Raw genomic sequence first — 17,900 nt, 5'->3', positions numbered from 1 at the left:
GCATTGGAGAGCCGAGCCTCCACCAGCCCTGGGTGCTGCAAGGTACTCTTGGGTCTGCCCCGTTAGCCATTTCCTTTCAAAAGCAAGCAGCTCTCCTCCCCTCTCTCCTCAACCATACACAGGCTCTCCTGTCCACCCCACCTCCTGCTTCCCATAGTAAATAGGGCCATGGAATGAGAACTCAAATGTCCCAGGGGTGTGGTATTCACATAGAATGAAGGTAACCCTGCATTTCAGCCCTATTCACCACAGAGTAGGAATGGTTGTCTACACTTGTAAGCTCAGCACTTGGGAGATCTCAGAGGTTATAGTCATTCTTGGCTACTTAGAAATTACCAGATCAGCTTGGGTTACATGCATCCCTCTCTCAAGAAAAAGAAAGAGAGAGAGGAAGGGAGGAAGGAAGGAAGGAAGGGAGGAAGGAAGGAAGGAAGGAAGGAAGGAAGGAAGGAAACTTTCACCTCTCTCTGCTGAGTCCAGCGATGTGCCTGCAGCTGTGCCTTCTTTGACTTCTCTCCTGCTGACATGCTCGCAACTCTATTTAGTCTAATTAGCATCTGCTATATCTATCAGAAACCATGCAGGACCCGGGAGCCTTCAGTTCTTTGTCCTGTCCTACAGGACAAATGACAGATTCCCATAGGCTGGAGGGTTAGGGGCTCATCAGAGTTCCATGTGGTCCCCAACTGTGTGTTCCCTCTCTTCTAGCTTCTCTCCCTCCTCTCTCTGTCACTCTCTCTGGCTCTCCCCCCAGCCCCACCCCTCCCTCCTTTCCTCTCATCTCTCTCAATAGGATCTGTTTCCCATATGCTGGCCTTGAACTCCTGGGTCAACATCTAAATGCTGGGACTCAGTCGTGTGCCATCTTTCTTGCTTATACTTGCTCAAAGTCCCCTTGGGACCCACAGGGGACTAGTTCCATATGCCTGTAGACCCAGATCTGCAAGTGCTCAAGTCCTCCTCTAAAACGCCACACTATCCACATCCAAATACCTGTGCACACCCTGCTGTAGACTCTCGATGCCTCAAATCACTTCACATGTTACTTACAATACCTAATACAATGCAGGTGCTGTGTAGAGAGCTGTTACACTGTATTGCTTTGGGAATAATGGAAAATCTGGAGGTGCTCAATACAAATACAATGTTTCAGCTTTTTCCTGACGGCATCTATAGATGCAGAGCGCACAGATTTGGATCCTGGCTGCTAACTTTCCTTCGAGCCTTTGGACCTCTTCCTATCTATAAAAAAATGTGCTTAATGCTCCCCGCCACTAAAACAAAACCAGCGTTGTGCCAGAGTTTATGTTCATAGGCTCAGGAGAAGCAGCTGATCACATACGGAGAACTGTGCAACCCAGTTACTATGAAGAATTAGAATTCCATATTAAAAACACAGATAATCCATTCCTCAAAACCCCAGCTTTTAGGCTAACCACCATATTTTTCTGCTCTCTAATTGAGGAGAGGAAGTCTAGGCAGTGATAACCATAGCACAGAGGGTCTTCTACCCGACTCCTGAATCCTGCTGATATACTGTGTTACCAGGATGTTTTTCTCACAGAGGTGCCTGGTAAACGCTGGTGAAGAGGACTCTACTTAAAAAGCCACCTCGGGATTCCATGTTCCTGTCTAGGTACCCTGGTCTCTGCCCTCTTCAGGGCTCAGCTTCCTCGGAAGTCTGTGTCTGCTTTCTCTGTCTTCACTGCGCATGCAATGCCTTCAGCACCTCTCAGTTCACCCACAGCGCTGTCACCCTCAAAAACACCTTGATCTGCCCAAGACTCCATCCCTTAGCCCTACCTTCCACACGTGAGGCTCTTTGTCTTTTCAGCTGCCAGCTGCAGGCTGATGACCTCAGGCTGACTGCTCCAAAAGTCCATCCCTCACAACCCATCCTCTCCAGAGTTCACCCTCAGCCTGAGGGTCACCTGTACTCCCCAGTGTGTTCCTTAGCTCTCATTTCCACTTTGTGTTGGTGACCCCAATGCTAACTTCAACCCAGATCTTCGTACCCAACTGCCCACCATGCAGTCCTGACAGGGACCCGCAGACACTGATTAAAACTGAATTCTTCTTTGTCCGCTGGCTTCCTCTCCAGTCTTTCCAAGACAGAGACCTCAAGTACCCTATGTAGCCCCAACCCTCTCAGCTACAGCATCCCTGCAGCAAATGTACCTCAACTCTCCTGGATCCAGTTCCTCACACTCCTCAGCCTTTGACCCAAACTCATTATTTACTTCTCATTAAGCTTCCTGTGGGGTGACTAGTCTAACTGTTCTCCCTGAGTCAGCCTCCCTGCCCTGCAGCCACAGTACCCCTCTCTTTCTCTCTCTCTCTCTCTCTCTCTCTCTCTCTCTCTCTCTCTCTCTCTCTCTCTCTCTCTCTCGTCTGTTTGGATTGTATTATTTCCCTGCTTAAACCTTCAGGGCTTTCCCACTGTTCAGGGCACCAAAGCCCAAGTCCCTGAACTTGGCAGTACGGTTTTCTAACCTACCCAGCCTCCAGCCTCTATGAACACTAGGTGCCCCTCAAACACCAGTGGGTCCACATTTACCTCTTCACCCTCAGTGAGCTTCCTGACCCCATTTGTTCATTGATAGCTCCTTCACCTCTCCAGGCCCAACCCCGATCACTCTCCAGAGAAGGCTAGCCCTCCTCTGAGAGAAAGCTGGCTGTCCTATTGTGTGCTTGTTGCCCTCCCCCCCCATCATCATGACACACCGTCCTTCACTACTATTGGATTTTGCACCACCTCCCCACTTGAAGGTAAAAATGGCACTTAGCTCGCCCTGGTGTCCCCAAGTGGACACTGGCTGCACCATCACCCCAGAGATGCTCACTATGTAAGCAAGGGCACGATCTACACTAAGGCTGGCAGGCAGCAAAAGGCCCAGTGAAGCTCCCAGTCCTTGCTCTTCTGGCCTTGTCCTTTACTGCAACACCAGTCTGGAGCACCACCTGGAAGTGGCTCAAGCCTGTGTCTCTATCCAAGGGCTTAGGCTAGGCCATTGATGCTGAAGGCAGAAGGCAGGTGCTGGATTCCCCGTGTGCTGCTGCCCCAGGCTGTGGCCTGCCTTGCACAAGGACTCTCTCTTTCTCCTCTTCATAGGTACGACACTATCACTAACCAATGGGAGGCAGTAGCCCCTCTGCCTAAGGCGGTACACTCAGCAGCGGCCACCGTGTGTGGCGGTAAGATCTACGTGTTTGGTGGGGTGAATGAGGCGGGCCGAGCGGCGGGCGTCCTCCAGTCCTATGTGCCACAGACCAACACGTGGAGCTTCATCGAGTCCCCAATGATAGGTAAGAACCAATGCCTAGAGAAGGGCAAGACAGTCAAGGCTCAGGCTGCTCCTGTCCCCCAGCCTGTCCTCTGGGCAATCAGTGACACAGTGCTATTGGAAACACTACTGGGAAAGAGGAGGGGCCATACATCCTCATGCCCTGACCACCTGCTCTGCCATTCTCACAGACAACAAGTATGCACCTGCTGTCACCCTCAATGGCTTTGTGTTCATCCTGGGAGGAGCTTATGCCAGAGCCACCACCATCTACGACCCAGAAAAAGGCAACATCAAGGCGGGGCCAAACATGAATCACTCTCGGCAGTTCTGCAGGTGAAGGGGTACCTCAGCTGGGGTTGTGAAGGAGTGAGGCAGGGGAGGGGTGCACGGGTGACCATGTCGGGAGAAACATGGTCGCAGGACTGACTGCCTCCCCAGACCCCAAGCAATTGCAAACCTGGAGCAATGGCCCTCCCTCCTAACTACCCACAGAAATGGATGCCTGGGCTAGAGTACAGTGCGGAGCCCCCGAGAGCACCTGTGAAGGTATCCTGTGATGGAAGCAGTCCTCACACTGTAGTTCCATATCTCACACTGGAAGAGACGTCAAAGCTCTCCTCCCTTCTGTGAGGAGCAAGGCCAGCTTCCCCACAGGGTGCCTTGTCAAGGCCTCTGAGGGAAATGCTCTGGTAACTGTGTGAGCTCCATGATGGACCGGGCAAGAGCACAAGACACACATGCTCTAGAGTCTCTAGGGTAGTGACTGGATGAAAGCACACAGGGAAAGAAGGGATGGAACGCAGATTGGCTCCTAGGACACTGACTTCAGGCTCCCAGTCCTTGCTCTTCTGGCCTCGTCCTTTACTGATGATCTAAGAGGAACAAAGAATGAGACAGGTCCCAGATACCCTGTTACCTATGCAGAGGCAATAACAAGGAGCATTTATTGAGTACCTATTGCATTACTACAGAAGATAAAAACCCTCCCTCCTCACATGGTACTACAGCTTGGATATGTAGCTTCTCTGGCCTGAGCAAGTCTGTCTCCTCTGACAGAACAAAGAACCAAGAAGCTCCTGGTGGAGTTGCGATTCCTCAGGTTTATCCCCTCAGCACCACTTGTGGTCTAACTGCAGTACTGAGTCAATGGTGAAGAGGCCCATGCTTCACCGGAGACTACAAGTAGCAGGGAAGACTAAGTAGCAGGGGTGGGTAGAAACTGGGCCTTTTGAGAGAAACAGGGAAATAGTTGGCCCTAAAAGAGGAGCATGGACACCCAGGGTAGCAAGGAACTAGAAGAGAACCTGATAGAAGCCTCAGTGACTGATAAGAAATCTCGACATCTGGCCGTGTTCTGTTCAGGGCCTTGGAAAACTTCTGGGTCCATTTTCGAGATCTAGTCAAAGAGAAATGGCCACTAGATGGAATGAAGGAAAATGCTGGGGCTAGAAACATGCTAGAGCAATAATTGAAACGCATCAAGAAGCAAGGGCAGGGCTAGAGAGGTGGCTTAGTAGATGAGAGCCCGTGTTGCTCTTGCGAAGGACCTGGGCTTGATTCCCACATGGTGGCTCACAACTATCCATAACTACAGTTCCAGGAGATCTGACTTCTGCAGACACTAGGCATGCATGTTATACACATACATACATGCAAGAAAAATACACAGAATAAAATTACTGAAGAAAAGCTTAAAGAAGTACAGAAAGAGCAGAACCCTGGACTTCTGGAAGAGCTGGCTGGGATAGCATTCCCCAGTCAGTGAGTGTCACTCGGGACAGGTTCAGGTAGAGCTATTGGTCATCCTGCAGAGCATGCTTAGTCCTTGAGTTACAGGTGGAAGCAACCCAGGTCACATACACGGAGGAGAAAGGAGGAAGGTGGGACTCTTAAGGTCCCTGGGCCACTGCAAAGCTCCTCAATTGTAGGTCTGCTACTTGGGTAGATTTAACCCATTTTGAATTATGTTCCCAACAGTCAGTAGACTCTGTATGCACAGGAGGAAAAGAAGCTCAGTGAAGGCCCAGAGATGGGCAGAAGCAACCCCTTTGCAGCTGCCCTCAGTTTCTCAGCCTTGCTGAGAAGAAGACTAATGGAAATGAGCATCTCTCCCCGCAGAATAGTGTTGCATGATGTCCTGTGTGTTCCTATGAGGAAAATGTTCTAGCTGTTGTGTAGAGGGAATCTCTTAAAAACATCCCCTGTCAATTAAAAGAGCCGATGGCCAATGAACTGAAGCAGGAAATAGGAGGTGGGACACTGGCAGGAAGACAGGATTCTGGGAAATAGTGAGAGAATAAAAGAGAGATTCAAGAGAATGCAGGGGAGATAGACCGAAGAGACAGCTATAAACCAGCAGGTAGATGAACTCAGGGAGATGCTGAGAAAAGCGATGGAGAGAAGCCGTGTAGAAAGAAGTAGGCCGGGCCTCAAGAGAGGGAGCTAACCAAGTGCTAGACACAGGATAGTTTAACTGGGCTAACTAAGTTACGAGCCAGTCAGGGAATGAGCCAAGGCACATGGCCAATGCATTTACTAATAAGTAATCAGTCATCATTCCAGGAGCCAAGGCTGGGGGAGATAAACTTGGAGTTAAATTTCTTTTTTTTTTTTACATTGTTGTTTCGTTGTTTATTTGCCCAGGTTAGGGGGCTAAAAAAGAGCCAAGACCCCCAAATAACCTGTGCAAAGAGAGTCCACGGGGTCCCCAGCCAGCACAGTGTCGGGACTTGTCTCCAGAACCAATATGGAGATTCAAGGCCTAACTCTCTGCCCACCTCTCCCTCTCATAGTGCTGTGGTGCTTGATGGTAAAATTTATGCAACCGGAGGCATCGTGAGCAGTGAGGGACCAGCCCTGGGCAACATGGAAGCCTACGAGCCCACAACCAACACATGGACCCTCCTACCCCACATGCCCTGTCCTGTGTTCAGACACGGCTGTGTCGTGATAAAGAAGTATATTCAAAGCGGCTGACATCGGCGGGAAGCCCAAGACGAGTCTATGGGACAAGTCCGGTGAGGTGACTACCACACGCCGTGGTTACCTTTCGACACCAACAAGAGGCCCACAAAACACAATCAAGAAACTCACTGCGCTAACATTTCGAATATTCTCTACATTGAATGTAGGAAAATCATCCTCGCCTTTTGGGTGAAGCGGGGCACAGTGCTCCGGGCAGCGGGAACCTGGAACGCACGGAGCCCAGGCTCGCTGGCCAGCTGAGGCACTTGCTCTGAACAGAGGGCACTCACTCTGCCCGGTGCAATAGTTTCACATATTTTTCAACTGGGAGAGAAGCTGTTTTTTTCCTTCTTGCAGAGCAAGCTTGATCCCTAAACCACCATAGATCAGTTTATCCTGTGACAATTTGGGGCATCACGCTCTTTTGGAATAAGGTCAAAGTGTCCTTATCACTTTGATTCCTACTTTTAAGGTTTTTTTTTTTTTTTTATTTTTCAGTTTTTTTTTTTTTTAAACCTATCTACACTTTCAAGTGGCCGAGAGAAAAAAGAGGGATGGGACTGCGCAGCACCAAGGCCTAGGAGAGGGGCTCGTTGCCACCAGACGGGATAGAGGGCCAGCTGCACGTGCAGAGCCAGGGCTCGCAGCCGCAGTGGTCGCTTGGGAAGAGCCGCCTGTCCTTCATGGGTTTTTCTACCATGGTTTTGCTGCAAAAGGACATGGCGGGTACACTAGCTTTCTCTTAGCCAGTATGAATTATTTAGATTTCCAAGGCATTTTCTTGATACACAAAAGGCTATTTTTAAGTACCGAGAGAAGGAGGCCACAAGAGGGAGAACGCTGTGGGACTTCCCAAAGCTCTTTGTAGGTAGCGCCAGAGGTAGGGCACTGGCTCTCATTTTTCTATGTGCAGAATAGAGGATCTCTCCTGAGGTGGGCCATGCCCCCCACTTTATTTTTGGAAAAAGTTAACTCCCAGACAGTCCCGGAAGACCATGCCTTGCAGGGGCATTGTCAGAAGGAAGGGTCTATTCTGGAGGAACATGGTTTTGGCTCCTGACACCAGTCCAGCTCCCTCTGTGAGGTAAAGCTGAGGACCCAGGCCCCAGGAAAGGGACTGAGGGAGGGAGGGAGGGAGAAGAAATGTCTACAAAGCACAGGAGACTATTTTTGATATTTATAGCTATATATTGAAGGCACCTGCCACGAGAGCTCTCAGGATGGGGATAGCCTTCTTAGACGAGCCATGACAGCCACGGCCTGAGGGGGCACAAGCAGAAAACACTCTTCTTGTTGCCTCGTTGCATAGTAACCTGAGAAAAGGGAAGCCAGGAGAGGTCCCAACGAGGCTCAAAAGAGAAAGGCCTTCCCATTAAGTCCTTAGACCCTCAAACCTCACCCGGTCATCAGTTTCCATTCCAGGGCAGGAAGAAGGCCGCCGCCACCGCGCTGTTTAGTTGAAGTTAGTAACCAAATACACACCATTTTTCTACCTGGAAAGTCGACTCGCCATCACTTCCTGATAAGAACCATTGACAGAGAGAAAGAGACACTATGCGCTTTCCATCACTCAGTATTGGACGACACAAAATTCCAGTCCTAACGACAGGCATCAACTTCTAGCATCACAAGTGTGGCTCCCACTTGACAAGATACCGAGCTTCGTTATGCAGTTTTTAATATTATTTATTATTTAAAAAAAGAGTAATAAGCACAAAACTACATACATTGTATGTCATTTAAAGTATTTATGTCAAACAGGGTGCAAGTGTGAACCCAAGGACTGGAGCACAAATTTCTAACTGCCTGGGGCAGGGCGAATATGAGCATTGGCGTGCGTCTGCCTCCAAGGGAGGTGTTAGTGGTCAACAAGACTCCGCAGATGATGCTGAAATTCCGTTTCTCTCCTCATCTATCACACTGGAGCAAAACTGGCTATTTCTGTGAATGATATAAAACAGGGTTCTCTGTAATGGTATTGTACATAGTATATGTTTATTGTTAAGTTGTTATATTATAATAAATATATTTATAGATCTAGACTCAGAAGCCAACACAATGTCTTTGTGTGCCATCGCCATTGCCTCAGCGACGCCACACTCCTGCTCTTCCTCTTGGTCATCAAGAGTGTGTGTCCTCTTACAGGTGGCCCGCGTAGGTTCTGATGATGAGAGAGAAGGGGAAAGGGACAGATGAACAGTGACCTCCAGTGAGGAACGGCTGGATGTCAAAAGCTGACTTAGAGACTCTGAGATACCATGGAATTGACCCAGACTGGCCCCTTAGCTCCTGTACTTGTCTTACCACGGCCATGCATCTGAAAGATCCAGAGCTTGCTTTTACCCCCATTCGCTTCTGCCGAGGGGTGGGGCCCTTTTTTTTTATTTTCTCAAGACACTTCCTCCAGGAAGAAAATCAAGTGTGATTTCCACGCTAAGAACCAGGCAGGGTGACCTCCCTGCTTCCTCAGCTGGTACTGCAGGGTTCTCTCGTCCACCATCCATCACACAGACCACTTTGCCATGCCCAGGCAAGGCTACTTACTTAGCATGCAATATGGAAATGCCTCTGTCAGGAAGGAAATTTGGGAAGAGAGGGTAGATTTTCCACCATAGTCATCCACATGAAGCCCCCATGTCCTTAATCCCTAAATCTTACCAAGACCTAGTGTCTCCTTGGAAACAAAAGCTTAGTAAAGGGAACAGGAAGTGAGAGGAGGGGCTCTCCTAATAACTTGGCTGAAACCTTGGGATGAGTAGACCATACTCCTGACAAGTCACTAGTTCCCTAGGACCATCCATCCTGCAAGGAAGGACAGAGACTGTCTAGAAGAAGCCAACCATGAAGACAAAGGTGACATAACCTGTGATAAAAAGCAGTCTGTTAGCTCCATTCTTAACTATTTCATTTGTTTAGATGAAGGAACATGTTCTTGTGGTCCATGAAGGGTCTCTGTGTTTTATACCTAACTCTGTGTGGTGAACAGATTCCACTGTACCATAAAAAGACAGATGAGTCCACAGGATTGGGAGACCCACCACGAGAACTGTCGAGGCACAACTGCCTGATCTAACAAAGAGGATGAGAAGACGGTGCACATTGTGTTTTAAGAACTTCAAAATAAGAGGGCAATCCGCAGAAGTGTCTATTGCTTGTGTGATAAACCGTAAAACAGTATCTTCACTAGAGAAACTAGGTGATGCAATTGGGAAATGTTAGTTAAGGTGTTAGACCTAAGAGAGAAATAAATACAAGGTGCTGGCAAGCAGAGTCCAAAAGTAAAAATGGAAATTCAGCACCAGAAGTTGACAATGAATGAGGTCATACCTTGTAGCCATTGAGTAAGTTAGCTCCCTAGACCATAAGGGAGAGCTGTGCCGAGAAGGAGCATGAGATTCTGACGTAGTCCTGAGGGCTCTGCAGAGGGACAGCCAGCAAGGCATCGGGCACCCCGTATCATGAGCTGGAGGAGCACTGAGAAATCACTTCTAGACAGCCATAAAGAAATGACACAAACTCTGGGAAAAGATCACCAACTATTCTGTCACAATGGCGTGGGAGCATGAGTGGCACTTATTCGTCAACACTAAGGATGTGCTGAGCACCATGCTAAGCTCTCAAAGCCCTGGATCCTCAAGATTCAGGTATAAAAGACACACACACACACACACACACACACACACACACACACACACAAAGAAAATTCATATGTGTCCAAGATTGTAGCTTAAGATATGCAGCAATGGTGGGAGATGTATATGCCTGTGTATAAGTGTACATAGAAGAACCTCCTTTGCAGGACTGCCTAGAGATGCTCTAACAACTCCAAGACCAGGGTCCTTCTTCCCCAAGCTACCTCAGAAACCCTTATGTCTATACAAGATAACCAGTGTACAGTCCTGTCATTGTACTCATGGGATTGCGAGCATTTATTATTTCCTCTTTTCAAGAATTTATATAATTATAAGTAATTCTATAATTACTTCTGTAATAAAAGGTAGATATGCTATGCATATGGGTTTCTTTTCCTTTTTCTTTTTTTGTTTTATTTTTCTGCAGTACTAGGAAATCACATCCAGGGTTAAGCCACTGAACTATGTCCCCAATCCCTGGACATGGACATGTGTTTTGATTTTAATGAGAGACAGAAAGTAATGCTTCCCTGAGTTTCGATCTAAGAAACTCTCTCTCTCTCTCTCTCTCTCTCTCTCTCTCTCTCTCTCTCTCTCTCTCTCTGTGTGTGTGTGTGTGTGTGTGTGTGTGTGTGTATATGTGTGTGTGTATGTGTGTGTGTGTATGTGTGTGTGTGTGTGTGTGTGTGTGTGTACGCCTGTGTGGTGCTGACCACCATGAGCAGTAAGGAAATCAGAAAGGATTCAGAATAAAATATCTGAGAAAATTATAAGACAACAGATTATCAAACATACATTACCAAGATTTTGTGAAGGTCTTTACCTCCTTCTCTTCCTCTTCTTCCCCCTCCTCCTCCTCTCCCTCTTCCTTCCCCGATTCTTCTCCTCCCCCTCTTCCTCCTCTTCTTCCTCTTCCTCATTTTCTTACTCTTCCTCCAGGATTGGAGACAAGACAATCTTCACACATGCTAAGCAAGTACTCTAGAACCGTATCCCTAGCTCTCTCTCTCTCTCTCTCTCTCTCTCTCTCTCTCTCTCTCTCTCTCCCTCCCTCCCTCCCCTCCCTCCCTCCCTCCCCTCCCTCGTTTATTATTATTTTGCAACAGGTCGTATTAAGTCATCAAGGCTGTCCTTGAACTTAAGATCCTCCTGCCTCAACGTCCTGAGTGCAGTCATAGGCCTACGCCACTAGGCCAGCATGCGAAGGCCGTCAGACCACAGTAACCCGCTCACGTGGCATGACTGCACAAAGCATCTCATTTGCGTCCTCACCTGCGTCGGCACACAGGGCCGCATCTCCACACTTAAGAAGGGAGTAATCAGGGTTGGGGATTTAGCTCAGTGGTAGAGCGCTTGCCTAGCAAGCGCAAGGCCCTGGGTTCGGTCCCCAGCTCCGAAAAAAAGAAAAGAAAAAAAAGAAGGGAGTAATCAGCACATAGGAGCTCAGAGGAAATGAATGTAACAGGAACTTAGTCTTGACACGGGCCTACAGAGGCTACTCAGGTAAACCCACTGGGCTCTGAGATATCCACAACTCAGTCTGTGACCTGTCGGTATCCAGGGCCAGCTCAGTGGCTTGAGAACCCTTGCTAAGCATATGGCTTCCAAAGCAGCCCTTGCTTAGTGCCCTTGACTCCAAGACCAAGTCGCCTTCCTTTCATCCACCTGTATTTAAATTCGAAACTGTTCACGGCAATTCTAGCATTTCATTAAAATGCCACATTAAAACATAAAGAAGTTCTAGTTCCCACCTGTCTTGACGTGAATATTTGTGTTGGCAGACAAAGTCACAGCCAACCCTAGCATAAAACCTGGGGACTGTGGGGATGAAAGCTTTCTCATAATCTAGGTTTTTGCTTCTGAGAACGACTAAGTTCAATCAATGTGGAACTCAGCGCAGCAACATTGATCCGCAATGGAGATTTAACTGTGTGATAGGCAATTGCTTTCTTCTTAAATATAATCCATTAAACGTCTTCAGCGACATATGGTAAGCTTCCAAGCTACCAGACACACTGATCCGATGCTCCCTTTTAAATGCATGGAAGAATTTCAAACTCCTTACCCCACACAGCCTTTACTTCAGTGACATACCAAGTGCAGTGTTACAGAGCCCTCCTTTTAATTTGTTTTTAAAGACAGGTCTTTATACACCCCAGCCTTCCCTCAAAACTACTTGTATTCAAGACCAAAGCTGGTCTTGAATTTCTGGTCTCCCTGCCGCCACCACCCACGTGATTGGCACCTGCTACCCGTCGAGCTCTTAACATTTATTAAAATTCTAAAGCAAACAGAAAGTTAATTAATGTTCAAGACTTTCTCGGGGAACCTGACGCTATAAACAAAGTAACTATACCCAGTGCTTAGAGATGCTAGACTCTCATACTAAAATCAATTTTAACTTTTGCCACAATGAGAACGTTGGAAGAGGCTCTGCTATAATGACCACTGAAACATGATACAGGTCACTCCCTCACGACCTTTGATGGCGCTCAGAGTTCCTCAGGACCGTGTTCTTCTCTGTGCCTTTGAGACTCCAACCACATACAATTTCAGACCAATGGTTACTGGTTTATCATTGCTTGAGGAATTAGGAGCTCAGGGCACTTTATAATTTAGGTCAAATATATTAAATAATACCTTACCGGGCATCTCTTTCATCATCATCGGAATCAGTTTCACCTATGAAATCATAACACCACACTTGGGTATATCCCATTCTGGCCTCTAATTTTTTTACACAGTCAAGGATGAGGGTAATCTTGAACTTCTGACTTTTCTGGTTTACCCCCAAGTCCCAGGGTCACAGGCGTGTGCCAACCCGGGTTTTTGTGCATGCTATGCACAGCTACACTCCCAGCCCCTGAATTCCCTCTCTAGGCCATAATGTTCAGTTCTTGGTGCTTTCCAACATCTCCCAATTTAGCGGTCACAGCTTGAGTTCACGCCCCGGAAAGCATCCCTCCTCCTGAGATTTACCTCAGCCTCTAACACCCAAGGCCTTACACCAGATCCAAAAGACAAACTGCAGTCCTCACAATCTACATGCCAGCCTCTCCTGCAGGTAGAGAGTTTCAGGGCAGGGGGGAAGCTGTGTTTGCATTGATGCCTCACATGCCCCATTCTTTCCTGTTTTCATCGGTGTCTACCCTGAATCCACACTTCTACCCTCCACGTCTCCCACCTCACTACATTCTCAGCAGCCAAACTTGTGTATCTTATAATCAGACTGAGGGAGAGTGGAAAGGGGGTGGGTAGGGCTGGGAAGATGGGATTCAATTCTGAATCTCCAGCACCCTCCTAAAACAAAACACAGACACTTGTGTTTGACTTGTGAAGGCCTGTGAGAAACAGACACAGAATTCTGTACCTCCGAACTCAGTCTCTGGGGCAGCCAGAATCCCAGAAGAAAAACTCTCGATAGACCTGTCCAGACTTAATGTCAGGTGAGTTCCAGGAATGAATTCATCTCCTCACAGCAGCAGTGTCCATAAGAGAAACTGGGTGTTCTCTATGGGACCACACAAAATGCTGAGCTGCACACGTGAAGAACTGGCCAGACTCGAGGCCCCGGCTCCAGGTCTACGCTCCAGTGCTGACCATCACCAGCTCCCTCTGGGGTGCATGTGACTGTGCTTCAAAGCACCCATAAGCCTTGCAGCCTGTGGACACTGTAAATCCAAACCGGCGTCTGGGAGCTAAGACAAGGGGTACCAATACCTGTACCCCTCCTGGAGGCTCTAGAAAGAATCTAGTTTTCCTGTGTCCATGTAGTAAGACCCACCGTGATTATGTCAGACCCCCACAAGAACCCCCAGTAACCTCCCCAGCTCGTGTTAATCGTGTCTTCGGTGTCCCTTTACCATGTACGGTGACTTACAGGGAGGAACTTCAGCTTAGCAAAGGGATAGAACGTAAAAGCTACTGAAATGTGACTTCGACGGTGCAGGCACAGAAACCAGCCTGGTCTGAACACAACCAGGTTGGCTGCGTGCTTAGAAAAGAAAAACAAAACAAAACAAAACAAAACCCTTCCCACAAGACTCTAACCTAGCTGGGCCCTTCACAGACGATATTCAAAATACCCACGACACAGTTCAAGATCACTAAGAACATCTAAGAACTCAGAACACATCAAGCAACTCTCAGGAGAAAATGGACAAACACCAACCATGAGATGCTGAAATGATTCTAAGAAATAAAGATAAAAACCCCCAAGATTGAAGAATAGGAAGAAAAAAATCTTTATTCAAATTTATGCTCTGAGGGGGGCAAAGAGGTGGTTCAGTGGTTAAAGCTGGTGCCCTTGTGGAGTGCCCTGAGGACTGAAAAGTTCAGGTCCTAGCAAGTGGGTAAGAGGCTGACATTCTGCAGACGCCTGCGGTAGGTCCACCACCCCTGACCAGCCTTTGGGCACCGTCAGACATGGGGTTACGAGGAGCTGGGGTGCAGGGTCTTGAGTGGCTGTGAATAGGACCCAGGAAACTGTCTCAGAGGACAGCTCGTTTATTGAGATAGTGGGGCTGGCTTATATAGCTCAAGTCAGAGAGAAGGGGAAGAAAAAAGGCAGGGAAGCACATCAACTAGACTAGCAGATTGTCCGTCACAGGATTTCTGAGAAGCCAGTTCTCTGGCAGGGAAACAGAGGCCTAACTGGCTTTATCCTGACATAGCCTTTGTCCTATGTAGTTGAGTAGGCCCAAGCCTGATTTGGGTAAGGAGCGGCCCACCTCTTGCAATGCTCTCTGAGACACATCCTGAGTATGGGCAATGCTCTACTGTCCCTTATCTAGCTTGGGAGCCCACAACCTGTAACCCCAACACCAAGCAGGCAGAGACAGGAGATTGTCGGGGATTTTGGGCTTCCAGCCTAATGGAGACAATGCAAGCCCTGTATTCCAGGAGCGACCCTATACCAGGGGAGTAAGCAGAAAATGGTGGAGGACCTCTGACCTGGTCTTTTGTGTGCACACCCGTATAGACACATGTGGATATACTTAGACACACATAGATAAACAATCTCTTTAAAATGAACATAGCGGGAACTTGCAGGGTTAATACTGAAAACTCTTTGAAACCCCCAATAGAAGAGGAGAAAGACTTCGGTCCCTACAGAGAATTGGAAGAAATGATGACTAAAAAGATCCCAAAGCCAACAGCGTACCTAAACTTACAGATCAAAAGATCGGTAAGTCCCAAACTGAGTAACACCAGAGGAATCCATGCCCAGTATGATGCTTGAAAGTCAAGGGAAAGAAAACAAAGTCTTTAAAAGCAGCCGGAGAAAACAACATATTACATATAAAACACAATTCAAATCACAACTTGAAAAAAAAGAAAATCATGATTGAAATCGACACTGAAAGAACATTTCAAAGCCAGGCCGCCTGGTCACACACACATGCAATTCAAGTACTTGGGAGGTGCCCAGCTCAGTACAAGGGCAAACCTGGCAAGCTCGAGGCCAGTCTAGGCTAGCCGTGTGTCTGTCTCCAAAGAGCCAGGCAAACAAGGGACTCTTCAAAGTGGCCTCAGGAGACCATTAAGGGATCAGGAGTTACACACGTCTCGAGCTGCCACCATCACAGGGAATATAAAGTTTGGAACCAGAGCAGACTCCAAGAGCCATCAGCATCCCGTAGTGAATGTTGCAGCTGTAACTGTCACAAATAATTCGTTTCCCTAGTAAAGTCTTAGTGATCGATAATGTAGGACCCGCTGTGACGGTCAGTTCCAACTGTCAGCTTGATTGCATTAAGAAATTCCTATGGCGTTAATGGGGCACATCATTGGGCATGCCTGTTGATGGTATTTGCAGAGAGGTTTAACTGAGGCCCATTCTGAATTCTGTGTGCGGCATCCCACGGGCTAGAGTTCCACACTGAATGAAAAGGGGGAAAGGAAGAGGACATCGCAGCACTGCGAGCTAAGATACCCCTCCCTGCCCTTTGCTTTGGGTTGGGTATTCAGTTAGAGCAAAGAGAGAAGGAACTAATATATGTAGTGCCCTCCTGCCTGACCCGTGGCCCACAGACGAAGCCCAGGACAGGGCTGTAAAATTAAAACATGATATGTTTCTTCTGCAACAATGCTGTGCAATGTTCAAGTAGAACATTGTAGGTGGATCTGGTAACGGTGCCCAGAGGCTGCACACATCTGCTGTGCTAACTTTTCTGTGTCAACCACTTTCCTTTCACAAACACCCTGCAAAAGCTGCCTTTGTCATCTCCTCCTCTCTCCCTTCACGAGCCCTGCACAATCCCGGCTTCCTTGGGCTACTCTGATTCTCAAACTGCAATTCTCAGGACTCCAAACTAAGTTCCATTATGGTCTCTGAACTTCATTAACGTGGTATATTCCTTATCGGAAGCCATGGGGTCTGTAAGGCCCCGAAGTAACATTTGAAACTCCTGAAAGAACAGAACTGTCAACCCCAAATTCTCCATCCAATGAACACGTCCTCAGAAACAAAGAGACTCTCAGATGAAGAAAAACGAAGAAATTGCCCTTACCAGACTTGCTTCAAAGAATCCTGAAGACATTCTTTAAATTGCATTTACTTGTTGATGCCTTCATTTTTCCATATGTGTTTGCTCATACAGACAGACCACACACACACACACACACACATACACACACACACACACACACACACACACCATGTACACATGGTGCACATGAGGAGGTCATATGATGACTTTCGGGACTCAGCTCTCTCCTTCCATCATGTAGGTTCCAGGGACGAAGCTCAGGTCATCAGCCTTGGTGACAAGTGCCTCTCCCTGTTGTTCCATCCCACTGGCCCTAACAGACATTCTTTAGAATAAATAAGGAAATGTGGAACTATAGAACTGAGGGGGTAACACTAAATGTCTGCTTAGATGTAGCAAATTATTTTTACCCTAAAGTTCCTAAAAGTATTTGTGACACTTGAAAGAAAAACATTATCTGAGGGAGTTTTCAATGCACGTAAATACAATTCATATGACAACTCTTGCATATGGATTAAAGATTTCTATATTTTGTACAAAATGGAAAAATGTTCATTTTAGGTAGGTAGTGAAAAACTATGTAATGTGTCAAAGAAACCCCCTACAAGTTGTTCAGAGACAGCCAGAAACCCAAGAAATTAACATGTAATAGCAAAGCTATTTAAATAACCCAAAAGAATCAAACAGAATAAGAAAGGAGACGAAGAGAAAGCAAAAGCAGAGTAAAAACCGTAGAACAAAATCCAAATATACGCCCAATCACCAGCTGTAAAGCCCAGGTCATACCCATTAGCATGGCCCATTCCTTCCCTATTCCACCCCCACCCTCCGAAAATCCAGGAAAGAACGCAACGAGTATCGGTGTCGGTGAGGTTGTGGGGAAATTAAACCTCTGTGCACCTTCTGTGGGAACAAAACTGGCTCAGCCGCCGAGGAAAACGGTATGGTAATTCCTCACAAAATTAAAAATGGAACTCCCATATGATCCAGCTATTCCACTTTTGGACACATCCATAAAAGAAAAAGAAAGCGGGGACTTCAAAGGATATTCATAGCGTTCTCTGAAATAGCCAAAGACAGAGGCAACCACACGGCCATTGAAGGATGGGTGGATAAACAGAATGTAGCGTATTCCATATAATAGGATACTCTTAGGCTTTAAAGGGAAGGAAATCCCGAGGGCTGTTACATCGGGGATAAACCTTGAGGACAAAATGCTGAGAGAAATGGGGAGGACAAACTCTTCCTTAGACAAGAGGCCAAGAAGAGCCAAATTTAGGTTAGGCATGGAGGTGCATGGCTTTGAATCCAGTATTCAGGAGGTCTGGCAAGGAAGACGTGAGTTGAAAGCCAGCATGGACTACGTAGTGGATTCCAGACTTGCCAGAGCTATACAGCAAAACAATGAAAGAATGATAGATAAAATGAAAGATCGGTCACATCGACAGAGACAGACATAGGTGGGCACTGTGTTTATTTGGTTACTTGTTCAGTCTCTTGGGTAGTACTCATATTTTAGCTACTTC

General features: G+C 47.3%; 1 protein-coding gene across 1 annotated transcript in view; it reads left to right on the top strand.

The window, feature by feature from the left end:
- Nucleotides 1-8,300, top strand: part of Klhl29 (kelch like family member 29) — a 306,652-nt gene extending 298,352 nt beyond the window's left edge. Inside the window, exons 12-14 of the mRNA XM_032909187.1 lie at nucleotides 3,113-3,306; nucleotides 3,476-3,620; nucleotides 6,080-8,300. Coding sequence (XP_032765078.1) covers nucleotides 3,113-3,306; nucleotides 3,476-3,620; nucleotides 6,080-6,263 — 523 coding nt within the window. The 3' untranslated portion in view covers nucleotides 6,264-8,300. The remainder of the gene's footprint in view (nucleotides 1-3,112; nucleotides 3,307-3,475; nucleotides 3,621-6,079) is intronic.
- Nucleotides 8,301-17,900: the final 9,600 nt, after the last annotated feature.

Source organism: Rattus rattus, chromosome 7, assembly GCF_011064425.1.
Source record: "Rattus rattus isolate New Zealand chromosome 7, Rrattus_CSIRO_v1, whole genome shotgun sequence".
Classification (NCBI taxonomy): Eukaryota; Metazoa; Chordata; class Mammalia; order Rodentia; family Muridae; genus Rattus; species Rattus rattus.
This window is presented reverse-complemented; position numbering and strand designations above follow the sequence as displayed.